Here is a 26002-nt window from a genome sequence, read left to right as displayed (position 1 = left end):
AGACTTTGAGCCTCAATTTGCTGCACAGCTGCCGTTATGCCAAAGTGTTTTCCTACGATATTATTTTATTTTTAATGATAGAAGGGAGGAAAAGGGGGCAAAAATCATGTCCAATTTAGTTTTTTGGGTGGGGTGGGGGGTTTATTTCATGATAGGTACCAACTTCCAATACATAATATCTCTCAAATGACCCAATGCACCATCACTGAAGTGGGCGTAATCATTTTCCAAAATTTGTATTTTTAGGCCATTTATCCCCTCCCCCTACCTGTGTCTGTGTGAAACCTGTGCTTGTCTGTGTGGTATACCTAATAGTGTGTGTGCAGTATGTGCACTCTTCTGTACAGTACAGTGTGCATGTCTGTTCACAGAATACAGTATTTCTTGCATAGTGCGTGCGTGTGTGTGCGCGTGCACGCGCGGGGTTGAGGGGCCAAGACCATGTCAGGCCCAGGGGGCCAACATTTCTTAATCCGCCCCTGGTCATGTGGTGACATCAATCATAGTATTTTGAAAGGTAATCATTGAAGTCGGACACATGAAGGCCTAGGTGGGACGGCGTGTTGCAGTGGGGGAGTGGCCGTGCGCAACCCAAGGGTCCCTGGTTCAATCCCCACCTAGTACCAACCTCGTCATGTCCGTTGTGTCCTGAGCAAGACACTTCACCCTTGCTCCTGATGGGTGCTGGTTAGCGCCTTGCATGGCAGCTCCCTCCATCAGTGTGTGTGAATGTGTGTGTGAATGGGTAAATGTGGAAGTAGTGTCAAAGCGCTTTGAGTACCTTGAAGGTAGAAAAGCGCTATACAAGTACAACCCATTTAAACGCACGGCCCGCCACTGTTTTATAGTAATGTCAAATTTTAAGAACAAATGCTACTTTCCAGTGTAAATTAATCATTAAAATGGTATTAAATATGTTATCAGAAAAAAATATATTCTAAAGTTAATTGTATGGTGCGATTATACAGACATACAATTCTAAGCGACTCAAATAGCACCGATGTGTACTGTGCAGAGTTCACCCTCATGCAGGTCAAGTATATGAACTATAATTATTATTGTTGCATTCAAGCATAATAGGAATATGTAGAATTTAAGACGAAAAAGAAGGGATATTGTGATTACAAAAAAGAAAGTTGATTCTTTAACATATGTCTTTCCTGACGTCCATGTCCCCTCTCCACCGACAGAGAGCGTTGTTCAACTTCCCTGTAAACAAACTGTTAGGACGGAGGCTGCTGGGAAAAGATGGCAGCTTCCTTTTGTGGTAGGGGATTTACAATACTCTTAGCGGAGGATTAGGCATATTTTCCAGAGCATACACAGGTCTCCATTACAGACTTGGATGATCTAATATCGACAGAGGAGAAGTTTGTGCCGAAGAACATGGAGAAGTCCGGCAGCATCGACAGTTTGGGCTCGAAGCAATCCTCTTCTCGACAACCGAGTGTCGAATCATTGGCCAGGTAGCTTTTTAAGCTAGCTAAAAGTTTTGAAACTAAGACGTTTTTATTTATATATTAATTTGATGAAACTTTAGGCTGCACCTCTTGTCTCAAATGAACTCTAAAGGTCTTCAGAAGTAATTAAAACTGCAAGTGCTAGAAGTTACCTCTGTATTTTAAAGCTTCCTATTGCAAAAATCGGGAAGCTGTGACAGTTTAGATGATATGTATGAAAGTGAAAACAGTCCAAAATAGCCACTGGTATATGTGCTATCTGTGCTTTGTCTTCTTGCGATAGCTCTAACTCATCTGAATTGTTGACATTTTTTGTAAAGCAAAGCAAATATATAACGTTAAGCACCATTCATGTTTGGGTTTTGCCTTGTGTATACAGCAGACTGTCCTACCTTCTAACACACATCCACACAAACAGCAAACATAACAATGCATTTCTTTGAATGATTTTTCCATTTGTATCTACAATAAATGGTATATTAAAACACACCCAAAAGTCTTGTGAAAACTGTATGGAGGAGGTTAATTTGTGCTCTTGACTACAAAAGTGTTTGTTTTTACACTAATTTTTTTTGTGTTTGAATATTGTGAACCGAATTGTATTAGATCAAATTATGCTGACAATTTCATTTAATACAAATTTGTGAGCAAAATGTGTTTAAACATTCAGTTTGTTAAAATAGTTGTTTCAATCTTAAGTTACCTGAATAGAGTTATGAAGCAACAATTAATTTCTGCAATAATTTTTTTTTCACTGAATGTTTTTACACTGAATTTTAAAACACTGCATTTTTTACACGGAATTTTAAAACACCGTATTTTAACGAGCTGAATTTTAACAAACTGATTGTTTAAACACCATGTTAGCGCACACATTTTTATTAAATTAATTTGTCAGTATAATTCGATGTAAAAAAATAAAGTCCACAATAAGTAAATGCAAAAAATTCAGTTATTCAACATTAGACATCGCTTTTTTTTGTAATGCCAAAGACTACGTAAAAAGATCGGATTTGACAAAAAAAAAGAAAAGAATCGGACCTTACCCTGCAGTGTGATCCTCGCCAAAGACTGAGTAACCAAGGCGTTGGATTATTTGTTCAGGCACACATTTATGGAGAGAAATGTGTATTTTTATGCAATCAAACAATAGTAATGGATTGGAAATATCTAAAAAAAATTTGCAAACAAAAATTTAAAATTACAAATAAAAAAAAGTTTTGCAAACAAAAATAATGTAATAAAAACATTTTTTTTTACCAAAATAGAAAAAATTCTCATGAAACAATACGTTTTGTTTGCATTCACTTAAGTTTTGGTTTCAAAGCATTATCTTTGGTTACAAAACATTTTTTGGTTGGATTTAGAATTAAAAACATTTTTTGCAAACAAAACTGATTTTTCAACCAAAATATTCGTTTTGCTTACAAATTCTTTTTTTTTTCTCATCAAAAACAAGTTTCACTTGTATTTTCTTCAGCTTTGTTTTTGTTTCTTTAAGTATTGGTTGCACCTTTTTTTTGTTACAAATCAGCTTCAATCCTCCTGAACAATATGTTGTAAGCCTTACTATTGGCCAATCTCCCATGATGGCGTGTATATTAATGATTTCTGCCCTCAGAAGATTAGGGGCATGTGTCATGAAGCAGGATTTCTCTTCATTCAGTATAAATTTGCAGACTAAGTCGAGATATGTATTAGTAGAAGTTGGTCAAACTTTTAGCGGGATACATCACTTATGCATTGGCGCTACCTGGTAACGGGAAACAAGTTTAAACTATACCACCCAGTGACATCACCATTCATTGGCTGTCTTGGGAGATCGGCTCAAACAGTACTGAAAAATAGAAAAACTAAAAGCAAGTATTTACCAGGTTCGGGCGAAACCTTTTACTTGCTACTTTATTATCCCTGTGCTTCCCAGATTACTGTTAGTGGTGCATTATTTGTTACATGGGACAATGCACATCAATGAACGTATAAAATGTAGATGTGCCAGATTGTAGCCAAAGGCTAATTTCCATCTGTAGTCCCCAGCAGTTTTATGGTATACAACAAGGTCCATAAAAAACAGGAAAGTAATACAGCACCAACATCAGACATAAACAGCACAATAAAATACACAAACTCAGATATAGTAATACAAATAAAATAAATTGAAGACCCATAAAAACAGTGAGTTGCTGCATGACCACATCTTGGGACAGACAGATCAATAGCCTTCACTCCTGCATTTAGCAACTATAAATGTGTATTTCTGTTGTGTTGGTCATCTGCTGCTAACCCTGCCACCCCTTTTACGCAAATGCGCTCATGACAAGGTGGGAAATTCCTGACTTGACTAATTAGGTTATTATACATCTTTGTAATACAGATTATCACACATCTTCAGTGATTGACTTTGTATAACAAATACATTCTGTAAACTTCAATTTGATTCGTAATACTAGCCATTGGAGGGAAAAATACCCTCCTAATCTTGTGAGGGTAAATGTAATCCTCAGTTGACACGCCATCATTCCAGACTGACCAATAATATGTCCAATCAATAATATTGATTGGAGGAGGCCCTGCCCACAAGGTTGAAGTTGATTCATAACCAATAAAGCATACGCTACCAAAACATAAAATAAAACGTGAACAAAACTTTTTGTTAAAGAGAAATAAAATTAATTTGTAAACAAAACAAGTATTTTGGTTGAAAAATTTGTTTTGTTTGCAAATCGTTTTCTTAAATTCTAAATCCATTATTAATTTTCAAATTTTTGTTGTTGTTTCAAATGCATTATTTTTGTTTACAAATCAATTGTAGTTTGATTGCAAAAAAGAAAAATGTTATCCGATAATAACCGAGACAGTGTATGAAAAAATTCTGTTAAGCACAATCATTTTCGACAAAACAATTTAGCGTACAAATTCTCAGGGCATTCAATCGATCGTAACTGGACTGTTTGGTTTGTCTTGGAAGACGTTTCGCCTCTCGTTCAAGTAGGCGTCATCAGTTCATGCTCATACACTTAAATTGGCCAGATCCAGTTTTAGATTTAGATTGGTCAGATCTAGTCTAGTAGTAGTACAATCATTGATGTATTTTTTGCCAAATCTGACCCGCCAAGTTGTTGTTTTTTGTCTCACCAAAGGATGGTGGGCTCTGTACCGAGGATGTCGTTGTGGCTTGTGCAGCCCTTTGAGACACTTGTGATTTAGGGCTATATAAATAAACATTGATTGATTGATTGATGGTAAAATACATTTAGTGCTTATTCATACTGACCTCTTTTAAGCTCACACAATAATTGATGGCAGCTCTGCAAGGTCAACAAGTTGCCATCTATCACACATGCATGTTATCCTTGTGCATTCGTGGATTTTTCCCAGGTATTCCGGCTTTTTCACACATCCCCAAAACATACATGCATGTTAGGTTAATTTGGAACTGCAAATTGTCAATAGGTGTGATTTTGAGTGTGAATACCGGTTTGTTTTTAAGCTCTGTGTTCCCTGTGCTTAAATGGTGCCTGAAGTCTACAGAAATATGATCCAGCTTAGCGGTGACTCCAGTGAGGACAAGAAAACGATAGAAAATTAATGGACAGATGGAAAAAATATACTTCAAGTATTTGCCTGTTGTTCATATATTTATTCTATATTATCCCTCAACAGCTCTTCCACTTCTCGCTCTGACCGTTCGGCACAGTCTAAACCCCCTTCTGCCCTTTCCTCTGACTCTGTGGCTGCAGAGTTCTCCCCAGAGATCAGGGTAAGTATAGTATAAAACGAGTAACAAGTAAATTAATGAACTCAGGATTAACATGCAACCTTTTTTCTCTTTTTTTAAGGTAAAGACCAAAACTCATACAAAGGTATATTCATACAGGCCCTAAATTATGTGTGTGTTACCTAAACAAATGTCTTCTTCATGACTGATTTTCATGTTTCATAATATAGGTTCTTAGAGATTCTGATAAAGGGGAACCACTGCTACTTCCAAATGAGACTGTGCAAGATATGGGTATGTTGCAAACTTGTTTTGGAATTATCAGGTTTGTCTCAGACGGTTTTCATTTCATGTTACAGCCCAAGATGTCACCTATTTTTGTCCTTTCACTGGAGCACTGCGTGGAATTGTCACAGTTACCAACTACAGACTGTTCTTCAAATGCATGGACAGGGTACAACTTTGTATTCCAGTTCCACCACATAGGAGATCTTGTCTAAAGTTCTAGACAAATATATATTTTTTTATGTTAACACACAGTCAATTTACAGGATCCCTCTTTTGTGTTGGATTTGCCTCTTGGGGTTGTGAGTCGTATTGAGAAGATTGGCAGTGCGTCAAGCCGCGGTGACGTATCCTATGGACTAGTGTGTAAGGTGAGTCGGAACGTAGTGTGCGAGTTGTTGGCTAGTCAAGGAATATAAATGACATTACAACAAAGTGTTGGATGGTGCAAAGTATCGATTGCCTTTTGTAAACGTGGCTTACAAACAGGTTTCCTGTCTAATATGATAACATACCAGGTACTAGATATGAAGCCTATGTTTGTTCTCTACTGTTGAGCCCTGTGCATGACCGTGACCTGCTTGCTCTGCGTCTCCACAGGATATGCGCAATTTGCGATTTGCTCACAAACAAATGGATGACACGCTCCGGAAGTCAATTTTTGAGGTGTTGATGAAATTTGCGTTTCCTGTTTCCAACGGGCTGGTGAGTGAGGCATACATCTGCCATGCTGGCTCTTGTTGCTTGTCGCCACCAACCAGCTGATACATTTCTCTCCCACTACCCACAGAAAATATTTGCCTTTGAGTATGGACAAGTGTTTCCTGAGAATGGATGGAAGGTGTATGACGCAGTCTCTGAATACAAAAGACAGGTATTTAATCCTGATTACTTTTGGCCGTTGATTCATCTTACTGCCATTCACAATTTTGTTTGGAACACCACAGCCTGATTGTATGACTTTGCAGTAGGAATGTAACAGAATTGTAGATACCGCGGGATTGCGGTTTCAAAATCTTCACAATAACGCCACGACGATATCTAATAAAAACTTGATGAGTGTAGGTTTTTTTTTTGTCACTTTTGCTTTGGCGGGTCTGAAAATAAAGTCCATCTCCCAGAATCCTCTACGTAGCGTGGGACCACAATGTGGGGGTGTGGAGTGCCAAAAAAGGAGGAGAAAGAGGAAGCAGAAAGTAAAGTGCGTTCCACTTCGTAGTAAATAAGAAGAATTTTTTTTTCAAAATCTGTCTATAACCTTTTAAGTTATGTTGCTAACAAATAGACAAACAAACCTGGCGAAAACATAACCTCTGTGGCGCGCCATGTTTGTCTCGAGAGTTCCCAGCCAAAACAGACTCGGTCAAGTCGCACCGGGCCGAGGGGAAGCACCTGCTTCTCACCGAAGCTACTTGATTAGCTACCACCACCCAGAAAAGGAGAAGCCAGCGAAGCTAAACGTTAATTTGTGAGGTATTTACATTCTTAAAAGTTAAAATGTGAGTTATTTTTTTGGGAAGCAGCATTTTCCAAACTGATATTTAAAAAAGTCACGATGTAGGACACTGCTTCTTAGAAAGTAGAAGTTGAGAGACACTAAACCGGGGTCGGCAACCCAAAATTTTAAATGATTTTCCCTAAAAAACAATTATGTCTGGAGCTGCTAAAAATAAATGCCTTATATACGCCTAATAATGAAGGTGTGGCACATTAAGCCGGTTAAAGCTCAATAAACAGCCTATTTCTTTAAACCAACTCATGTTAAGAGCGAGTTAAAACATTGCTATATGTCTTGTATTTGTTATAGAAACAGAGAGTCATTATTCATGTTTCAAATACAGGGTACAGTGTTTGTATATTTGCCAGTGTCATTTTGAATATGTAGTAACCTAAAATCACCAGTAGGTCTCAGTCACGCGACATTAGCAGTGGAGAGGGCTGGAGCGTCACAGGGTGTAACTCTCACAAATGCCAACATTAAAGGTGCCATATGTAATAATTTCATGTGAAGTCATCATTAAATGGGCCTGATATGTCAGAAGGCATTATTAAATCATGTTATTTTCGAATACCTTTATAACTGATGATAACGGTAGTAGAACAGGTTCGTTAAGAGGTAGACAATTGTCAAATTCTCTGTTAATCTATCAACAGACATTAGTATGTCCACGCTCATGTGCCAACTGTAGCACCGTCTTTAAGGTACCAAAATACAGCATTTGGTACCTCAGAAGGACTGCAATCTGTGGTACAGTATGGATCGGCTTTTTAACTTCCCTTTACATATTTTGGCATTGGAAATTCTAATCGATGTGGTTCACACTGTTTAGTTAAAAGGTCAATTAGAGCAGTGATATCCAACCACTGTGACCAGGTGTGCTGTAAGAAATTAAATGCCCTTCCAATAAAGGGCAGAAGGCACATAATGATTATTTTTGTATATTCACATTTTTATGGGGTTGCAAGATTGTTTAAATGTAAAGTATGGGCATTGGCTCAACATAGGTAAATGGAAAAAATTAGATAAAAAAAAAAAAAAAGGAAGTAAATGTTGGTAAGCGCCACACTGGGACGGTGTGGCTCGGGTGGTAGAGTGGCCGTGCCAGCAACTTGAGAGTTCCAAATTCTATCTCAGCTTCTGCCATCCTAGTCACATCTGTTGTGTCTTTGGGCAAGACACTTCACCCTTGCTCCTGATGGGTCGTGGTTAGGGCCTTGAATAGCAGCTCCCACCATCAGTGTGTGAATGTGTGTATGAATGGGTGAATGTAGAAATAGTGTCAAAGCGCTTTGAGAACCTTGAAGGTAGAAAAGCGCTATGCAAGTATAATCAATTTACCATTCATAACGTTGTATACTTGTGTCTCTGATAGGGAATTCCCAATGAAAGTTGGAGGGTTACAAAAGTAAACGATCATTACGAGCTGTGCGACACCTATCCATCAACTCTGGTAGTCCCCGTCAACATTCCTGATGAGGAACTGAAGCGGGTAGCGGCCTTCCGGGCAAAGGGAAGGATGCCTGTAAGTAAATTATCATCATTCTTGGTTCGGCCATTTTTGGGGGTCATCTTGCACCCATATATACTTATGCTCTGTGTGTAGGTGCTGTCATGGATTCATCCAGAGAGTCAGGCAACCGTTACACGCTGCAGTCAGCCCATGGTTGGAGTAAACGGCAAGCGTAGCAAGGAGGATGAAAAATACCTGCAAACCATTATGGATGCCAATGCCCAGTCACATAAACTCTTCATTTTTGATGCTAGGCCCAGTGTCAATGCTGCTGCTAACAAGGTTACTCTATTGTAAACATGGAGGTTGGAACCAAAGGTCCACGCTCATACTAAACAAATGTTTTTGTTACTTAGATGAAAGGTGGCGGGTATGAAAGCGAGGACGCTTATCAAAATGCTGAGTTAGTGTTTTTGGATATTCACAACATCCATGTAATGAGAGAGTCACTCCGCAAGCTGAAGGATATTGTTTACCCCAACATTGAGGATTCTCACTGGCTTTCCAATCTGGAGTCCACCCACTGGCTTGAGCACATCAAGGTGAGTCGAGTAATAATGAAACCTGCTACATATATTTCTTGAGCATTGACACTGTTTTGGGTTAGTAGTTGATTCTCGCAGGAGCGCTGCGTATTGCAGACAAGGTAGAATCCGGCAAAACGTCTGTGGTGGTGCACTGCAGTGACGGCTGGGACCGAACGGCACAGCTGACCTCATTGGCCATGCTCATGCTGGACGGTTACTACCGCACCATTCGTGGATTCCAGGTGTTGCTCGAGAAGGAATGGCTGAGCTTTGGCCACCGCTTTCAGCTGGTATTCTATTTTACCCCCTTACTTTTGAATATCAAGATAGCCCATTTTCTATGGAATCACCAACTCTCTTTTTTTTTTTTCAGCGTATCGGCCATGGCGATAAGAACCACACAGATGCAGATCGCTCACCTGTTTTCATTCAGTTCATTGACTGTGTCTGGCAGTTGACTCACCAGGTAAAGCAAATAAGTTGCTCGGGATACATTTTGGTATACAGTCGTCCCTCGTTTAACGCAGTTTATTGGGATTTGAAGCAGGATTAATACTAATAAATCAAATATTTTCATAGAGCATTAAAAAACGCTTACAACCTTCTGAATACATTTTGTAACTTTAATAAGAGCCCTCTAAACGTGAAATAACACCCATATTTACACTTGTATTTACACCAATATCGTGGCCTTTAGTTTGTTCTGTTGTAGATTATTGTACCTACTGGTAGCCTGGAGGATGGATCCTCCAAGTCATTGCTATGGCCATCACCCAGCCATGTGTTGTTCTGCAAAAACTTAGTCAACTTGACACTCACAGCTACGATAGTTAGCCTTGATGTTGGCATTCAGTGTTAACATTGCGTATCTATCTGCGTTGTCGTTCCACTTCGTTCAAGCCAAAGCTGTGTTATCGATGTCAAAGATGAAGTGTATACAAAGAGTTCATCTCCACTTTGGCCGGACAACTGTTGATTGCTGATAGCAGTTTCAAATGTCCGAAGCTACGTCCAGCTGTTGTCATTTCAACATCACTCGCGTGAAAGTCTCACCAATATGGAGATATATAATTAATGAGGCAAGCGTCAAGAATGAAACATTGTTGTTCTGCCAAAAGGTGGTCAATTTTAGATTATCGCGGTAAAGATAAACTTGCACTTAGATTAGCGCTGTGTTGTTTACATTGCAGAGTTCACCCTTAACATGGAAACGGAAGTAGTGCTTTGTGAATATCTTTATCAATCACCACAACATAATACTAATACAAAATAAGACAAATACTGCACTGTAATGTATATAATACATAAATACAACTTTAAATTCCCACATATGTTAGACCAAAAACAGAGAAAATGCTTTAAAAAAAAGTGCAATTTAGTGAAGCCGCAACATTTGAAGCACAACGTAGCAAGGGACGACTTCAACTTTATTTCAATATTTCTAACACGACTGCTTTCATTAGTTTCCTGCAGCTTTTGAGTTTAACGAATACTTTCTGGTGACCATCTTGGACCATCTGTACAGCTGCCTGTTTGGGACATTCCTGTGTAACAGCGAACAGCAGAGGATGAAGGAAGTATGTGTTTTCAGTCCCTTATTATTTTGTACCAACTAAAACCAAATGAATGCCTGCTTTACAGGAGGTTCCAAAGAGAACAGTGTCTTTGTGGTCGTACATCAACAGTCAGCTGGAGGAGTTCAGCAATCCTTTGTATGTGAACTTCTCCAACCATGTACTGTTCCCTGTAGTCAGCTTGCGCCACCTGGAGCTCTGGGTAGGCTACTACATACGTTGGAACCCTCGCATGAGGCCTCAAGTAAGAAGTGGCTTTGTATCTTCACTTTATATATTTTCTGGACTTTTTGTACAGTACTATATTTATTCCAGGAACCTGTTCATCAGCGCTACAAGGAACTGCTAGCCAAACGTGCAGAGCTGCAGAAGAGAGTGGACGAGCTGCAGCGAGATGTGACCAATCGCTCAGCATCTTCTTCCTCTGATAGGGCGGGCTCCCCAACGCGGTCCATCACCCCAGTTCAGACCTTCGTTTGACCACACTTCTGCCTGATAGAGGTTGGCATATAGTCCACATATAATGATTTCAAATCCTGTGCACCAAACTGTCTCTCGGGTAAAAAAATGTGTGCTTAAAGTCTTGCTAATAATCTAGTAAAACTCAAAAGTGTGCTTCCAATGGTGTGTGTACAAATATCTACAAATACTTAGCATCATTTATTAGATTGACTGACCGCCGATCAGTATTGTTAGATTTTGGATATACTAAAATATTAATCTTGTAACATATTTATGCAGTGTTGCTTGCCACTAATACATTTGGCACTACCTTTTTGCCGGCATTAATGAATTGCGATAGCTCTGCTTCTTAACTCACCTCATGCATACCAGGTCTGCCAGAGAGTAAGAAGACGTAGCAGGAAGGAGGTAACGCAAAAGTGTTGCCATTAATGCTATATTATTTAATAAGTATTTTGACCCCTCAAGATTGTTTATCCCAAAAAGCGACTAGCAACAAATCTAGCAACTTTTTCGAGTCTAATTGGACCCTTTTGGAGAATCTAACATGAAATCACCAATCGCTCTTCTCAACGAGAATCGGGTCTTGCTGTGGACCACCATCCCATCTCACAGCCCTCACAAGCAGCCCTGTCTTGCCTGTGAGTCTTTGACATAAAAAAAAAAAAAAAAAAAAACAAGCGACAAAAGAAAGCTTTGTAGTATTTTTAAACACATTTGTTTTTTGTTTTTTTTGTCACTTGTCTCTACCGCAGACAAATTTACATGCACATGTGTCATCATGACCTGTTGTGCAAATTAGATAATGATGTCATCTAAATTATATTTGTTTTGTGTCTTTAACACTAAATTGCAGTTGGGGAATTTTGCCTATCGTTCGAAATCATAATGAAAGACATGAGGGATGTATTTCTTTTTAATGCATTTTAAATAGTAAATAAATGTGATCAGAAAGTCAGCTTACAATGGCACCTATGGAAGCCACTGAATACTGCCTATAAAGCCCTTAAAAAACATCCAAACACCTCCATTAAGGTTATATATATATATATATATATATATATATATATATATATATATATATATATATATATATATATATATATATATATATATATTTATATTTATATATATTTATATACGCCCTGCGATGAGGTGGCGACTTGTCCAGGGTGTACCCCGCCTTCCGCCCGATTGTAGCTGAGATAGGCTCCAGCACCCCCCGCGACCCCAAAGGGAATAAGCGGTAGAAAATGGATGGATGGATGGATATTTATATACAGGTAAAAGCCAGTAAATTAGAATATTTTGAAAAACTTGATTTATTTCAGTAATTGCATTCAAAAGGTGTAACTTGTACATTATATTTATTCATTGCACACAGACTGATGCATTCAAATGTTTCATTTAATTTTGATGATTTGAAGTGGCAACAAATGAAAATCCAAAATTCCGTGTGTCACAAAATTAGAATATTACTTAAGGCTAATACAAAAAAGGGATTTTTAGAAATGTTGGCCAACTGAAAAGTATGAAAATGAAAAATATGAGCATGTACAATACTCAATACTTGGTTGGAGCTCCTTTTGCCTCAATTACTGCGTTAATGCGGCGTGGCATGGAGTCGATGAGTTTCTGGCACTGCTCAGGTCTTATGAGAGCCCAGGTTGCTCTGATAGTGGCCTTCAACTCTTCTGCGTTTTTGGGTCTGGCATTCTGCATCTTCCTTTTCACAATACCCCACAGATTTTCTATGGGGCTAAGGTCAGGGGAGTTGGCGGGCCAATTTAGAACAGAAATACCATGGTCCGTAAACCAGGCACGGGTAGATTTTGCGCTGTGTGCAGGCGCCAAGTCCTGTTGGAACTTGAAATCTCCATCTCCATAGACCATCACCCAACCATGCAAATTTTGCATTTCCTTTGGAAATCGAGGTCCCAGAGTCTGGAGGAAGACAGGAGAGGCACAGGATCCACGTTGCCTGAAGTCTAGTGTAAAGTTTCCACCATCAGTGATGGTTTGGGGTGCCATGTCATCTGCTGGTGTCGGTCCACTCTGTTTCCTGAGATCCAGGGTCAACGCAGCCGTCTACCAGCAAGTTTTAGAGCACTTCATGCTTCCTGCTGCTGACCTGCTCTATGGAGATGGAGATTTCAAGTTCCAACAGGACTTGGCGCCTGCACACAGCGCAAAATCTACCCGTGCCTGGTTTACGGACCATGGTATTTCTGTTCTAAATTGGCCCGCCAACTCCCCTGACCTTAGCCCCATAGAAAATCTGTGGGGTATTGTGAAAAGGAAGATGCAGAATGCCAGACCCAAAAACGCAGAAGAGTTGAAGGCCACTATCAGAGCAACCTGGGCTCTCATAACACCTGAGCAGTGCCAGAAACTCATCGACTCCATGCCACGCCGCATTAACGCAGTAATTGAGGCAAAAGGAGCTCCAACCAAGTATTGAGTATTGTACATGCTCATATTTTTCATTTTCATACTTTTCAGTTGGCCAACATTTCTAAAAATCCCTTTTTTGTATTAGCCTTAAGTAATATTCTAATTTTGTGACACACGGAATTTTGGATTTTCATTTGTTGCCACTTCAAATCATCAAAATTAAATGAAATAAACATTTGAATGCATCAGTCTGTGTGCAATGAATAAATATAATGTACAAGTTACACCTTTTGAATGCAATTACTGAAATAAATCAAGTTTTCCAAAATATTCTAATTTACTGGCTTTTACCTGTATATATACACACACACTGTAAGTATATATGTACTGTAATGGAGTAACAGGCACATTTATAATAACATTTAATATTTACGTATTTTGATAATTTTAAGCATATGCAGCACATTAATTTCAAAAACGTTGCTTTTTTTTTTACACTACATCACTGATTAGACTTTATAAGAGCCAACAAACATAATAAAACATAATGTACTATATAAGGTCTGCTGTCATTAGGATGCCGACTGCTAGGATGTTCATATATTACCATATAGATGAAAAATTACTCATAACCCTCGCAAAGAAAAGGGGGATGGTACCAAATGTCTTTTCGTGTCGTTCTTGCCATTTCCGGGTCTAAAGTTGGCTGCCAAAGTGTACCAACTTGTAGGAATACGTCTTTATCATTCTACTATCCAGGTGAGAGGTATGATTTTTTATCTAGAATAAAGTTTGACGAACAAGGAAACGAGGAAGCAGCTGATCAGTCGATCATGTCAACATTGACACACAAGCTTGTGATCACGGTGCCGCTATAAACAGTTTGTCTGCGTTAGCGCTTGTAATAACAATATCACTAATACTTGGTTAATAATCAAGTCATAAAATGTATTTGGAGAATTGTTGGCGGTTTTTGGAAAATTGTTGGGTTTTATGGGCGGAATAGAGGATCTCTCATTGGTTTCGCTGTAAGCGGATATTTATTAACGTTTATTTACAAGTTAGAATGCATTAAAAAAAAATACATCCGTCATGTCTTTCATGATTGTGAACGATAGGCAAAATTCCTAAAAAAGTGCGGTTCCCCTTTAACACTGTAATGCCCTATACACACTATATAAGAACACTGCTATTCTTCTATTTATAAAGCAATACTGCTGAAGCTATTGAACATACATGAGGGTCCATTTAAAGTCAATTATGTATTTATAAACATGTATGTGTGTGTGTGTGTGTGTGTGTGTGTGTGTATGTATATATATATATATATATATATATATATATATATATATATATATATATATATATATATATATATATATATATATATATATATATATATATATAATATGTATATATACAGTATATATATGTATATAATATATTATATAATATATATACATATATATATGTGTGGATATGTTTGTGTGTGTGTATATATATATACATATATATATATATATATATAATATGTATATATATATGTATGTATATATACAGTATATATATATGTATATAATATATTATATAATATATATATATATATGTGGATATGTGTGTGTGTGTATATATACATATAAATATATACACACACATATATATATATATATATATATATATATAACATACACATGTATGTGTGTATATACATATATACACACACATATATTCTTATATATATAATATATACATATATATGTACTGTATATATATACTGTATGTATATGTATATGTGTGTGTATATACAAAAGTATGTGTGTATGTATGTATATATACATATAAATGTATACACACACATATATATATATATATACATATAAAATATACATATGTGTATATATACACACATATATACTTGTATATATCCATCCATCCATTTTCTACCGCTTATTGCCTTTATTATATATATATATATATATATATATATATATATATATATATATATATATATATATATATATACATACCGTACATATATATGAAGATATATACTGTATGTATATATATAAGTCCATTATGTGTTATTTAAGGCATTCCTCTGGTTGAGTGGTTTCAGAGTTGTTTAGTTCTTCTTTTCTGATCAACATTATTTATGTCAAAGCTTACACATGTATTTCAGTCTTAGCAATGTTCTGTCTGTTCCCGTGCATCACACACTAAGTCATTTGTTGTTGAGTGGAGCGACTTACTTATAAGGACGTGTGAAAAATTACTGTCTTTAGCTTTTGTTTTAAAATATAGAAAATAACGTGTAATACAACTAACAATTTGCATTGATGTCCAGTTTTTAAATCAAAATGAATATGTGCCTTGTCCCAAATACTGTTATTAAAACAGACAAATGTGTTTTGTTTTGTTCTGTTTTGTTTTTTTTTGCTAAGAAGTGACTACAAAGTAGTGTTCAAAACTTGCCACTATATATTTCGAAGCTTGCAATAATACAATGCTGTTAAGCTCTTACAGACGCTAGCGCTCATTAGCTCGGGTTAGATTTAGTAGTGCCTTTACATTTTACCTAAAATAAAAACTAAATGTGGCTGTTGAAGGTTTTTGTAACATAACATTGCAATGTCTGTTTTTCACCATACCCTCATCCATAATTTAACTTATTTTATATGTTGTGTTATTTTATATTACAGGTACATTTTGATTAGTTTTTTGTTGGCTGCAATGGTGAAAGCCCTTTAACACCCAACTTGTTTGCAGAATTTATACCTAAAGCAAGAGCAATGTCAAACTGTATTAAATTATTAATTACAAATGCTCATACTGTGTCGTCATATTTGATATTGGTCCCTTTTACAGCAAATTAGAAGTGAATGACAGTTTTCCCCTCAAACACTGATTAGGCAAGCTTAGTTTTACAATACATACCATTTTTTATTTTATTTTTTTTAAGCTCTTACAAAAATAACACAAGTGTGTATTGGAATTATTATTGACAGATGGTACATTCACTTCCTGTTTTAAAAAAAAAAACAGAATAACTCCACCCTTATTTATAAGCTATAAACAGGTTGTATTTCTGATTCAGAGTACACTCACTGTCCACGATATTAGATACACCAATTCAACATTATTAGATTAGATTAGTTTATTTCAAAGGGGACAATGCAATTTCATAAAACACATGACATGGTTAAAAAAGCCAGAATTAGCCAGAAGGCTTTTCATCTGTAGTACGCTGATATACATTACATATATATATATATATATATATATATATATATATATATATATATATATATATATATATATATATATATATATATATATATATACGGTATATATATGACTTCACTTTATTAATTCATGCTTGCAGTGGAGCCAGGGCCCCACTGAAAAAACAGCTGAACTTTACAATGAATATCAAACAAACAAAAACAAAAAAATGAAAAGAACAAATAATATATATATATATATATATATATATATATATATATATATATATATATATATATATATATATACATACACACGTATATATGTATGTATATATGTACGTACGTACGTACGTACGTACATACATACATACACACACATAAATATATATATATATTATATATGTATATATTTATGTGTGTATGTATGTATGTACGTACGTACATATATACATACATATATACGTGTATATATATAAAATATATATATAAAAATATACATTATGTGTATTAAAAAAAAGTATCAATCTGCAAAGATATGTATTACATAATGTTTATTTTTGTTATTTGTATTTAGCAGCTGGGAGTTTGAGAAGTGCTTTTTGTATGGAGGGTTGTTTCTAATTTTAAAATGTGTTTATTTAGCTACATGAGAAGGATACAACTTGTGTAAGCAGCGTCTAGTTGAAGAGCGTTTTTGTATAAATCCGTGAATGTGATTGGCTGTGGGTATTTTTAAAAATGTGATTCCCGCGGACGTAAGAGCGTTGCCAGGTGAGGAAATGACATTTCGTATTGTGAAGAAAAACGACGACGTTGCTTAGTTTGGACCCTCTGCAACTGTAAAAGCGTACCACAGACTGTGAATAGTATAGCTCGTAATGCAGTTTTACCTTTAAATACACATTGTTAATGAACACAGCACTGTTACAAAACACCCACCTCGGAGTAAACAGTGGGTGTATCCTTTGTTTGCCAATATCCATATATTGAACAGGTAAATCATCATCATCCTACATTAGGAGGTTTACAGGTAGTGTTAGTGCATCGTTCAAATAATTATCGTACGTTTGGCAACGTTGGGACGGACTTGTTTTTTTCTTCCTGTCTTCCAGTGACGTCATCGGTCACTTCCGCTGACATGAGGACGACGGCGTCGATACAAAAAAAAGACTGAAGGAAAACAGGAAAATACATTTCGGAGAACACTCAAAACTCAACATAATTCCCGCGTACATTTAAGCTCTGTGCTGTTCTTCGAAGATAATTATTAATCGACCAGAAGCAGTTTGGTCACGTGGTGCTTGAGCGCCAATAGCTCATATTTTTTTTTAGAGTTTATTGTTCTTCGGCTGCCGACCTGCTTCCTCTACTTCGCTAGCTAGCATCGGCTAGGTTATAGTTTGCCGTCACATTGTGCGCTTATTCTTAGTTCCAATTAGCAAGTTCATCTTTAGGTAACGGCGTGGTTAATCCGCTCGGTTTACCACGGGACTGCTTCAGCTCTGTGACAATAGTTGGACGAGAATGGCAACAACGGCGCTGTACGCCTGCACAAAGTGTAACCAGCGGTACCCTTTCGAGGAGCTCTCGCAGGGCCAGCAGCTCTGCAAGGTAAGCAAGTGTGGGAAATCGTTAGAAAAATCATCACAAGTACACCGTAATAACTGTTATTAATGCGTCGTAAACCAGCTAGATTACATAATAGCAAAAAATAGAAAACTGATTTTTTTTTTTTCACTGCCACGTGAACAAATGGCAGCATGCTTTCTACATATTATACATAGCACGTTTCAGTGTTGACAACAGTTACTGTGAAGAAACTAGTATCGTTAACTAGTGTTTTCGAACCTACACGCACTGGCCACTTCATTAGGTACACCCGCACAATCCAAGGAGGTTCAATACAAGTGATCGTTTTAAATTGGCATGTCAGGAAAGGTGTTCAGTTATTAACAACTTTATTACTATGTATGTCAATTTATGCACTGGTGTAGCACTAAACTGCATCATACTAAGTACATGTCCAATGTTATTTTAAGTATAAAGTAAGTCAATAAAGTACTTTTACTTTCTACCTATCTCTATTAATATACATCACAAAAAAAAGTTGTGAAAACAAATACTTAAATATCTGTTTAACTGATGATTTCAAAGTTATCCATCAAATTGTACACTGTAAAAATGACAATATATTTTACAGTTGAAAAAAGAACCAAACCATTTTACAGTTTTTCCATTTTCCGTAACATAATGTAAAAACTAACAGATTTTACATTCCAAAAAAAACTTCCAGCTCAGTCACCAGAATCTTACTGTGAAAAAATATGGCATTTCAATTTACTGTAACATGCTGTAAAAAACGTTACGGTAAAATTCTGGAAACTGAGATGCCAGGTTTTTGTTACTGCAAAGTCTACATATATTTTTTACAGGGTAAGTTTAAAAAACAACAATACATATGATAATATGCATAGGCAATTGTGTAATAATATCATGAGGCAAATCCTTGTTCATTACTAATCACTGTTACAAGCGGCCCTATGATGGCCGCTATAACTGTCATGTGGACTTCAATGAAAATAGGTTTTCCACTCCTGATCTATACTATGACAAACTATAATCACTGTGATAAACATATTTTCTATTATACATTGCCGGTAACTTATGAGCTGGGAGATCCAAATTCGAACTTCCGTTTGCATGTTCTACCCGTGCTTGTGTATTCCAAAAACATTTTATTTTCTCAAAACAGCGTCCATCAGCTGTGACTGAGAGTTAATGAGGGGAGGAAACATGCAGCAACTTGTTTATAAAGTCTTTAATTTGTTTACCGGGATGTTCACTGGTCCTTTATTTAACTGCAAATGGTATCAGTGTTCAAATAACATCAATACTGGCTAAAATGTTTTGTCATCTCATCGAACTGAACGAAGATTGTGTATTCGGTGTGCGAGGTATCACTCTTTATTTTTGTTGGCCAAACTGTTGTACTGAACCACAAGGAGGAGTTGGAGAATTAACAAGCTTGTTTATTAGACTTCCATTTTCATTAGCCAAACTGCTTTGTGTTTTAATTTGATATAAAAAAATAAACGCCAAGTTTTGTTTTTTTACATTACTTGTGTTTTTTTCATGTCACAAAGGTATTACTTCAAAAACCATTCATGTGACACAGCATTTTGTTAATGTTTTATTGTGTATAGTTAATTCCTATATGACATATTTCTGCTCAAACTCTTAATGGATCTGTCCCAATACAGCATCTACATGTACATATGAATGTACATAACTTAAAAAAAAAACCCCAGTAAAAATAGAGAAAAAGGCATCATGTAATGACAAAAAGCTGACAAGTTGATATTATTAAAGAATTAAAAAAAACAAATATTTGTCTTTAGATATATGGATAACGTTTATCTATAGCCTTTTTATTAGACATTACAAATTACATCACGGTGGCAGAGGGGTTAGTGCATCTGCCTCACAATACGAAGGTCCTGAGTAGTCTTGGGTTCAATCCCGGGCTCGGGATCTTTCTGTGTGGAGTTTGCATGTTCTCCCCGTGACTGCGTGGGTTCCCTCCGGGTACTCCGGCTTCCTCCCACCTCCAAAGACATGCACCTGGGGATAGGTTGATTGGCAACACTAAATTGGCCCTAGTGTGTGGATGTGAGTGTGAATGTTGTCTGTCTATCTGTGTTGGCCCTGCGATGAGGTGGCGACTTGTCCAGGGTGTACCCCGCCTTCCGCCCGATTGTAGCTGAGATAGGCTCCAGCGCCCCCCGCGGCCCCAAAAGGGAATAAGCGGTAGAAAATGGATGGATGGATGGATGATGGTATTACATTCACACCCCAATACTGCTTTACCTAACAATCAGTATTCATGATTTCAATATTGATAACAATAATCTTAATTATTACTTTGGCCATAATTGGCAGCCCTAGATCTCATAGATGAACAATATTTTTATCTATATGGACAAAAAGCGCAGTTACGTCTTATGACCATCAGGTGCCATCTTTCAACATTCTTATGTATCCATCCATCTATTTTCTACCGCTTGTCCCTTTTGGGGTCGCGGGGGGTGCTGGAGCCAATATTGAGGCCTGAAAATGGATGGGTCATTTATTATTATATATTGTTAATCACATTAGATTGTGGCCAAAACACTTCGAACAACAAAATAATTGTGCAGGGATAATCTCTCCTCTGTTATTCCCTTTCCTTAGGAGTGTCGCATTGCCCATCCAATAGTGAAGTGCACATACTGCAGATCTGAGTTCCAGCAGGAAAGGTGACACATGGGTTCTTAGAATGTATGATTTGTGATATGGTGCTGTATTGTTTCTGCATGATTAATTTACGGCATGCTTGTTTCTGGACAGTAAAACAAATACCATCTGCAAGAAATGTGCCCAGAACGTCAAACAATTTGGAACGGTGAGTTGATGAATAGTGCATGTTTTATCAGTTGGGATATATGTGGATACTTTTTAATTGTCTCTTTCTGCAGCCCAAACCATGCCAGTACTGTAACATCATTGCCGCTTTCATTGGGACAAAGTGCCAACGTTGTACAAACTCAGAAAAGAAATACGGTCCACCACAGACGTGTGAGCAGTGTAAGCAGCAGTGTGCTTTTGACCGCAAGGAAGAAGGCAGGAGGAAGGTACAAACCTGGCAAACGCTATGTCATAACTGCTTATTATTGAAGTGACAGTGCGTCTTATAACCCTGTCTTGTCCCACAGGTGGACGGGAAACTGCTGTGCTGGCTCTGCACTCTTTCTTACCGCCGCGTCCTACAGAAAACCAAGGAGCAGAGGAAGGGCTTTGGCTCCTCCAATTCGTCTGTGCTTAATGAGAAAGACCACCAGTCCAGGCAGCAGCAGCAGCAGCATCATCATCATCACCACCATCACCAACACAGACACAGCAGCTCTCACCACAAGTACGTCATTTACTTTATACAGTTGACCACAGTCATATATGGAACACATTCACTTGTATGGTATTTTATTTACACTATATACATGTAAAAAATGATGTTTTTTGTTAAAAGGTGGGCAAAAGTACTGTATTGACCCAAATGTAAGACAGAATTGTTTTCCCTAGAAAAATATCGGAAAAATACTTTCATATAAGGGGGCTCGAGATGTATACATGAAAAGCAACTAGTGGTGCCAAACCATTACGATTCAACAGAGTCAGAGCTTTTTTTCCTGTTATTCTCACATACCAGTAACATGCAGAGAGGCAGCACTAGGGATGGGTGATATGGCCGAAAATATACGTATATTGTGATATATATATATATTGCAGTTTCCTGCGATAACGATGTATATCACAGTATATTATTTGGTATATAAATTGTAATATAACCATTTCAAAACTGTTCCTAATTAGCTGCTGACGTATGGGGTAACTTACTGCATACATTCCGGTTGTATTGTTTTCTCAAAACTATTATTCATCTACTTGCTAATTTACTGTTAAAAACTGGTTACTTTCTGTTGTAACTTTATTATATCTACACTTCTGTTAAAATATAATAAGCACTTATTATTCTGTTGTTTGGCATCTGTGTTTTTGTTTGGTAGTGTAACAATATCGATTAGATATTTAAATGATTTCCTATTATTGGCTTTAATTTAAATAACCCATTAGTTAATGTCCTTAAAGCCGTCCTGTGCCCAGGGACTTATTTCCTGAGTTTGTAAACAATAACAAAAACGACAAAAGATTTTTTTGATAATAATAAATATCGATCTAATCACTGTACTATATCATCCATATACTGATACAATAATTGGTATCGAGTCGCCCACCTCTTTTCACATTAGCATATCCTCCTACTTGTGCAGCGTAGCATTCTTCACTTGTATTTTCTGCCATAAAGGCAAGGATTACTGAATTAGAAGTGGCTTTGTACTGTGAAGGGACGTCCGCCACTAGAAAAAGTGCGCGTTCAGAATGCGTTAGTTGGCTTGTCGCTGTCAAATTTTCGTGACACAGGCTAAAATTTGTCATCAACATACATTATCACACAATATAATGATAGTATTAAAACTCTATCCACTGCCAAATTAATATAATTTTTATCAACTACCAGCTGAGATAGGCTCCAGCACCCCCCGCGACCCCAAAAGGGACAAGCGGTAGAAAATGGATGGATCAACTATATAGCGCAACCCTACCTTGTGGTTCTCTATAAAGATTATTTATTTATTTATCATATGATTTGGATTTATTATTGTATCTTCTCTTTGGCAGACTAAGTGGGAGCCTGAGTCCTGAGCAAGAGCAAGGATTGTGGAAGCAGAGGTAAAGAACAAGTCAAGTATTTGTTTGACCTTTAGGACACTTTTTGATTTTCCACTATTTCCAGCCATAAATCGTCTTCGATCCAAAAAGAGACTCCAAAGAAGAAACCAAAACTGGAGATGAAGCCATCAAATGGTGACAGGTATGATAATGATGTCGGGCAAAATGTTTGCGTCTGTCCTAGTGTTAACGAACCACCTCAACTATCTGTTCCCCAAGCAGTAGTTCCATCACCCAGTCCATGGATTCAGGGGGAACCGACAACTTCATTCTCATCAGCCAACTGAAAGAAGAGGTGATGTCACTGAAGAGACTGCTGCAACAGAAGGATCAGATCATACTGGAGAAGGAACGCAAGGTTTCAGATCACACAAATAGCACCAATGGTTGTTGGTTTTGCGTTTGGAAACTGATCCGGAATATGTGTTTTTAGCTCACAGAACTGAAAGCTGACTTTCAGTATCAAGAGTCCAACATGAGAGTCAAGATGAACCAAATGGAGAAGGCACACAAAGAGTCTATGGAACAGCAACAGGTAGATGTCACTTTTGTTTACCAATGTATATCATATATTTGGTGTCATGGATGACAAAAGCATCATAAAGACAAACTGCGAAAAGTAAAGAACAATGTAGTTGTACAGCACGTTGAAATGAACTGATTTTAACGATTTACATCGTACAGTACCTTGGTTTTTGTATGATTGACCACTTTTCGTATGATTTGGTATTCAATGTAAGTTGTTGCCCCAAATTTAACAACTTACTAGACCTGGTTCGATAATACAAATAAAATGAACCATGTTATCACTGTTGCAAAAATTGCACTCAAACAAATATTGAACATCTTCAAGTCAAGTTTTTTTCTGGGTCATGTTTTTTTTTTGTTTTTTTGTTCTACTGTTTTCCAACAAATTTGGCATACCTGTTTGTTTGTCTCTGTTGATTGGCTCATGTTGCTCACTCTTTTGAAGCCTAAATATTCCAATTTGTCCTTCAACCATATTTTTTCCTCATTTTGTTGATGTGTGGTGCTTCTCACTAGCGAATGCTGACTAGCAAGGCTCTTTGTCTGTGCTTTCTGTATTTACAAGCTAATGGTCCTGCCTGCGCTGACCAAAACAAAGATTGAGGATGACCGACAAGAGGATTTACTCCGTTCATTTAATTTTGCTATGGAATAAACACATTTAGATGCTGAGAGTGATGATAAATTCAATCATTTTTCACCCTGTTTAAAAGCGAGACACTACGAAAACAAACACACCAACGTGGTCTTTTACCGAGGACAGCAAAGTTATTGTGTTCATTTTCATATATCGTGCGATCAATTGATTTATTAATTATTGTTTTAGGCCTACAAACTGGTCCTTTTGCAGAGGAACTCATTTGCATTGTTTTCTGCATGTAAAACTAATGATTTGCTATTAAAAAAGGGTTTTGTGTTAATATTTGTCTGTGTCTAGACTGGATTGATTGCAGTTTCATTATTTCTAATTGAAAAAATGTATTTGGTTTTCGCCTGATCTTTTGGAATGCATTACTAACAAAAATCAAAGCATCGTTGTAATGTTCAACTTGAGAAAAGTATTTTAAAAAGTGTCCATACATTGTTACTTGCAAACCAGCACGTAAAGCCAGACCAATTCTCCCAAAGCAAGTCAGAGCTTTTCTTCCTGTCACACAAACACCTGGAGAGATGTAGCACGGTCACTCTGTAGCAAGCAGTCCAGGATGTCCATGTTTTAACATCATTATTTTGTACCTTTCCACAGACCAAGAACAGGGAGCTGCTGAAACAAGTGGCAGCTCTGTCCAAAGGAAAAAAGTTTGACCGGACAGGAAGCTCACTGCTGCTGCCCTAACACTTCAGTGGCCAGGGTGTGCTGACCCAGACGACATTGTTTTCACACTGTGAAAGTCTCCCTCCTGTGTTTTTTACTCTTTGCCATCAGCATTGAGCTCTTTTATTGTTTGTAAAATCAGTGTCGTCGCACACAGAAACACATTTTTTTCCCAAAACGTCAATATATTTTAGATATTTTTTGGGAGGTGACTTTTTCACCGAAATGTAACTAGTGGATGTGGGATGGAGCTCTCATTTATTAACACTGCCGGGTCAAAGAAAAGCGTGACAAGCACCAACAAATCCCCCAGGATTTGATATGGGTGTTATGCGATATTTTTTTATTTATTCAACTGTAATTCTTAGTTTTTTTGGGTCTTTATTCCCTTACACAACCTATTAGGAGAATATCCCACGTTTTACGGGTTTCTTCAAGAGCTATTGCTTCTATTTTTATAAATGATAATGTACTTCTTCACAATGAATGCAAATATTGGGGGAGTGCGACCACCGAGTTGCTGCTCATCTTGAGACAACACTCTGTAACATTCATGAAACAATCGGTAAACACAGTGAACCTCTGCTGAATGGAAACACCTTTTGGCTGCACACCTGTCTCATGATGTGATAGCTATAGTGCTTAAATTCAGGAGAACGATTGTAATTCTGCATGTTTTTTACCCCAGGGACTTCTTTATTTTCCTCATTTTAAATCGTTTTTAAAGAAACACTTTTAAATGTATTATATTGGGTCAGCTGTTGTATATTTACATTTTTGCTCGTATCTGTTTTAGTAAGTACAGTGTGTTTATGGTAAGGCCAGTTGAAATTATACATGCAGAGGATGCTTTTTAAAGAAACACTCCTGTCACCTCTCATTGGAATGGTTTCATACTGGGCTGTTTAAGAACATTTTGTATTTTTTGGGGGGGGGGAACCAAGTGTTAAAAAAAAAATTAAAACTGGCTAAACCACCTGTTCTTTTATTTCATTCCTATTTTCTTCCACATTCCTAGCTATTTAGACTAATTGCTTGTTTTTTTTTGTAAATTATAAAGAAAGCATAAAAATATATATTGTGAAGCTAAGGATGCCGTAAAGAACTGGTGATCCACTTATTCTATACTCAAAATTGTTAATATCTGTTTAATGTGGATACGGATAGTGAAGTGACATAA

At 37.1% G+C, this 26002-nt stretch overlaps 2 protein-coding genes across 4 annotated transcripts; both read left to right on the top strand.

Annotated features, from left to right (window-relative positions):
* Window positions 1-1240: 1240 nt before the first annotated feature.
* On the top strand, window positions 1241-21095 carry mtmr2 (myotubularin related protein 2). 2 transcript variants are annotated; one of them, XR_009815424.1, is made up of 18 exons: window positions 1241-1466; window positions 5124-5220; window positions 5300-5323; window positions 5409-5472; window positions 5538-5632; window positions 5730-5834; window positions 6064-6168; window positions 6254-6337; window positions 8337-8486; window positions 8568-8756; window positions 8831-9016; window positions 9085-9291; window positions 9375-9467; window positions 10465-10578; window positions 10643-10819; window positions 10891-11076; window positions 20886-20950; window positions 21042-21095. XR_009815424.1 is itself a non-coding variant. In XM_061962216.1 (16 exons), exons 1-16 carry the CDS (start codon window positions 1387-1389, stop codon window positions 11053-11055), a joined length of 1935 nt encoding a protein of 644 aa, XP_061818200.1. In that variant the 5' UTR covers window positions 1241-1386; the 3' UTR covers window positions 11056-12094. The 2 variants fall into 2 exon arrangements, 1 of the variants encoding a protein (XP_061818200.1); XM_061962216.1 differs by lacking the exons at window positions 20886-20950; window positions 21042-21095 and having other exon boundaries at window positions 10891-12094.
* Window positions 17771-25994, top strand: fam76b (family with sequence similarity 76 member B). 2 transcript variants are annotated; one of them, XM_061962217.2, is made up of 10 exons: window positions 17771-18266; window positions 20886-20950; window positions 21042-21096; window positions 21170-21325; window positions 21407-21606; window positions 22929-22979; window positions 23044-23121; window positions 23199-23337; window positions 23413-23514; window positions 24754-25994. In XM_061962217.2, the coding sequence occupies exons 1-10, from the start codon at window positions 18180-18182 to the stop codon at window positions 24841-24843; spliced, it is 1023 nt and encodes a 340-aa protein (XP_061818201.1). In that variant the 5' UTR covers window positions 17771-18179; the 3' UTR covers window positions 24844-25994. The 2 variants fall into 2 exon arrangements, with proteins under 2 accessions (XP_061818201.1, XP_061818202.1); XM_061962218.2 differs by having other exon boundaries at window positions 17772-18266; window positions 23202-23337.
* The last annotated feature ends 8 nt before the right edge of the window (window positions 25995-26002 follow it).

The sequence above is a fragment of the Nerophis lumbriciformis genome, linkage group LG09, assembly GCF_033978685.3.
Source record: "Nerophis lumbriciformis linkage group LG09, RoL_Nlum_v2.1, whole genome shotgun sequence".
Taxonomy (NCBI): Eukaryota; Metazoa; Chordata; class Actinopteri; order Syngnathiformes; family Syngnathidae; genus Nerophis; species Nerophis lumbriciformis.
This window is presented reverse-complemented; position numbering and strand designations above follow the sequence as displayed.